This window comes from Papaver somniferum, chromosome 4 (genome assembly GCF_003573695.1).
Source record: "Papaver somniferum cultivar HN1 chromosome 4, ASM357369v1, whole genome shotgun sequence".
Taxonomy (NCBI): domain Eukaryota; kingdom Viridiplantae; phylum Streptophyta; class Magnoliopsida; order Ranunculales; family Papaveraceae; genus Papaver; species Papaver somniferum.
Window position 1 is genome coordinate 34,838,801 of NC_039361.1, and position 3,748 is coordinate 34,842,548.

Consider the following 3,748-nt stretch of genomic DNA (forward strand, 5'->3'; position numbering starts at 1 on the left):
AAGCAAAAGGTTTAAAATCAAAAGTAGGACATGAAGAAGATTTGCAGGAAAAATTCTAGACGGAATCCACAAAATTTTTTGAGTTTGACTAAGTCAGCGTCGCATGACTTATCGCATCAATATCACCTCGACTTGTGTACGTAAGTTACATGAGAAATTGATTACTAAATCACCAATGGAATTCTAGGAACACGCTTTTTCGTATTTTCTAAAACATCAAAACGAACAGCTACATAAACCCAATGCTGTGCTTGTAGAATGTTTTTCCTTCATACAACTTCAGGGGGTAAAAATGAATCAAAAGAAGATTAAATTAAGGATGAATGAAAAATTGAACCATCAGGCACCATAAAATTACAATTACACAAGAAATTTAAGTTTAATAATTGAGTGTACAGCACTGCAAAAACAGCAGATATGAGGGATCATCATCTTCAAGACACGTCCTCAGTTTTTCAGTAGAGAGCTTTGATCCCTTGTGGCCTGTGTCAAAACCGAAATGGTAGTTAAGTATCAGAAAAGTTGTAATGCTACGTTTCTAAAACATGAATTTCATCAGTCTGGCACAAAGCATACTTTTCTTACTGCGGGGTATGAATTTTAAGTAAACTATAGCATCCTATCAAAGCATATTGTCTAATCCCTTATTGAGTATGGGCGAACATTGTCCAGCACTTTTTCTTGGAATTTGAATTGGTGTAGTTCCAGCAAAGGCATTTATTACACCATTATATAAACTCCATGTGTTTGTTCTTTACTGCATATGAAAATAAACTATGTTCTTTCAAAAGAAAACTAATTAGATAATACGTACATGAGAAACATTTTGGGCGATGGATGCAACAGAAAGTATTCTGCTTATCACTCATCATCCTCCAGCACACTATAAATCAACCTATATTGAGAGGAAAAAAATCGCCACAAGATTAGTATATGTATTTTAATAGAACCATCAGAAAAGCAGGCGAGTTCTGTCACATACCAAAATAGGGTTAAAAAGAGGACAAGAACAAGATAGACTAGCTTAACAAGCCGTTGCTTCTTTTCCCAGTTGAGCAGATTGAAAATCTCAGTTACATCTACTAAATGTTGCTTCCGGATATACCTGATCATGGAATAAAGAATCACAACTAAGTTTTGGTACAGCTGAATGCTTGAAGCACCAAAATGTAATCATTTAAAATGCCCTACTGAAGCTTCTATACACATTGATACTAAAAAAGATAATTAATAACAGGAACTATACGAACAAAAAAGAAATTAATAACACTGCCAACGTGGTTACTTCGTAAAATTCTTATATACCGGGGACTAGAATACAATCCTTTCCGGTGTGATGCCTTCGATGAGTATCGGGCGTGTGTTTCAAGAAATCAGCAGTAACGAAATGGTAACCAGGGTATAGCTTTCCTTAGAAAATAAGCACTGGTCACCACTGTCATTTTAGTATACTCACATTCTACCCAAGATTCTGCCTCAAGAGCTCTTTTGCTGTTTCCAAGCTACTAATGGGAACCATCACTATGGGACATAGGCTCTAGCTCTTAAAATGCTTTCATATATGAAATAAAGCAAGGTTGAACCTTTACGTTTCCCCTCTAAATCTTCATTTCGTGAAGGATTCATAATTATAAAATCAGTTTTCAAGGCCCTGCACATTTCCCTATGGTTCTCTATCGACGAATTTAAAAACACATAGTTTATGAGCAAGAAACAATTGGTATTTCAGATCTATGCACAGGAAAAGCTTACAGCAAGAAGGAGAAAAAGTACTTACAGTCTGACATTGTAGTAAAGGCATGGGATATTGAGAAGAAACATAACCCAGTGCCCTGATAGGAGAAAAAGAATGGCCAGAACTGCTTGTGCAATGAATTCAGGCAAAACTACGCTGTTTATCCTTGCAGCTGAATCATATGGATTGATATAATCAAACTCCAAGTCTGCTAAGCACATGAGCTGCAACAGATGATTTTAGGAATTAGGTTACTAGATTTGTAACACCTTAACAGAACAGCATTTGTATGCAATACATGGAAATTTTTAATCTCAAAACGTTCTTATATCGTATTCAATACACGTTTGAATTATTTGTATGTACACATAATCATACTATAATGCAAATTCAAAGGTCTTGGCACCAAAAGATACATCTTTCAAGGGTATTGGATTTCTCCTTTAGTTTTCCTTCATGAGAGTAAAGAGCCTACACAGCATATTGCTATTGGACATAACATTTCTACAAGGTTTGGTGCCAATGCAAATTGGTACAAACTGAAACTTTCCGAAAGTCATAATACCATACCTACTTAAATGAGGGGGAAAAAGAAGAAGAAGAAGAATAGATGCTAAATGCTAACTACTAAACGCGAGCCTCGAAACAGCCTGACGTTTCCCTTAACTAAACAAAAACTCTAACGCCTTCCTCGTTATGCATTCATGAGATCAAGCAAAAAGGGTTAATCCAGAAGACTGCATAAATGGCTTAATCCTAAATTGCTCAAGCAGTGAATACTGGTAACACATATCCGCAAAAGAAACAACATGTGACACTCTTCAATAAATTGTGCATCGTATATCTTAGAGAATTTGTTTATGGTCCAAGATGCATTACAACATCCATATTATAAACTAAACTGCATACATGTTCAGCATTCATCTTAGAAGGTGCAGATTCAAAATCCAAAGTATGTAAACCCTAACACCCACATATCACAATCCAACCCCACCATGCATATGTAAAACACAGTTCTCAACAAAAAAAAGGTGTGATCTTTTCTGCAATTGTAAGTTGCAGACGCCAATTCTCAACAAAAAACATTCAACTTCAAAAACAAGAATCCCATGCCTTTCCAAGCAATTGATCTCAAAATTGTAGCTCAAACAATTAAGAGTTCTTCTGTTTCAACTCAAGATTTTCGCCACAATTCTTTCCTATCATGTCATAAAAACCCAATCCCTAATTCCCCAAATTGAAAATCCCCAAACAATTTAAACTGAAATTCACAAATAAAAAATTGATTCTTTCAGCAAATCTATCAACAATTGATTCCAGAAAAGGGAACACAAAATCAAGATGGGAAGAAAAATTACAAACCTGGTAAACTAATAGGGCAAGCAAAGCGATGAGAAGAAAGAAGGATAGGAGCCATGCTAACCAGACCATTTCCCACTATCTCTCTCTCTAAATTGGTAATAAAAGTCTTCGATTGATGATGATGATGATCTTTCCTCTCAATTTCTTGAAAAACACTGTAACACCCTTGAAGAAGGAGAATACGAAGGAGATTCTTTGCTGAAATTCAAAGTCTCTTTGAAGCTAATCCAGTTCTTGATAATCTCTTTTCCTGTTTCTGCAAGCAAAGTACTGTTTTTTATTTCTTGGTGTTTGTAAATAGAAAGTGCTTTAGTTCTGACCTAGGCTTTGGAGACAGGCATCTCTTTGATTCGAAGTGTTTGAGTTAAGGAGATGGGTTTTGGTGCGTTGCGGGTGTATAGAAGATGGTCCTCATTAGATTAGGTGGTGCCCACGATTTATGATAGCTGTGATCTACATTTTTGGGGGTTATAAAACTATACGGAAGGTTAACGGAGTGGTTGTGAAGTCTGGCTGTATGTGCGGAATATGCTTAGTTTGAAGCTAGGAAGCTTCATTCCATGTCTAAAGTCAAAACAGGTTCCGGCTCAATACAGCGTCATTTTGTAACCGACTCGTTTATATATATGACACCTTTTTCATGAGCTAATC

The 3,748-nt window shown here is 36.0% G+C and overlaps 1 protein-coding gene across 1 annotated transcript; it reads right to left on the reverse strand.

The window, feature by feature from the left end:
* Positions 1-287: 287 nt before the first annotated feature.
* LOC113275125 (protein cornichon homolog 4-like) lies at positions 288-3,431 on the reverse strand. The gene is made up of 5 exons (XM_026524568.1): positions 3,098-3,431; positions 1,778-1,959; positions 983-1,105; positions 815-895; positions 288-483 (listed from the first exon to the last, which is right to left on the reverse strand). The coding sequence occupies exons 1-4, from the start codon at positions 3,164-3,166 to the stop codon at positions 862-864; spliced, it is 408 nt and encodes a 135-aa protein (XP_026380353.1). The 5' UTR covers positions 3,167-3,431; the 3' UTR covers positions 288-483; positions 815-861.
* Positions 3,432-3,748: the final 317 nt, after the last annotated feature.

What these genes read in the sequence shown, in the direction of transcription:
- LOC113275125 (XM_026524568.1), bottom strand. Translation starts at nt 3,166, where the DNA reads ATGGTCTGGTTAGCATGGCTCCTATCCTTCTTTCTTCTCATCGCTTTG. An exon ending in TTGCCCTATTAGTTTACCAG is followed by an intron (nt 1,960 to 3,097) that starts GTTTGTAATTTT and finishes CATCTGTTGCAG; the next exon opens with CTCATGTGCTTAGCAGACTT. An exon ending in CTCTTTTTAACCCTATTTTG is followed by an intron (nt 896 to 982) that starts GTATGTGACAGA and finishes CTCTCAATATAG; the next exon opens with GTTGATTTATAGTGTGCTGG.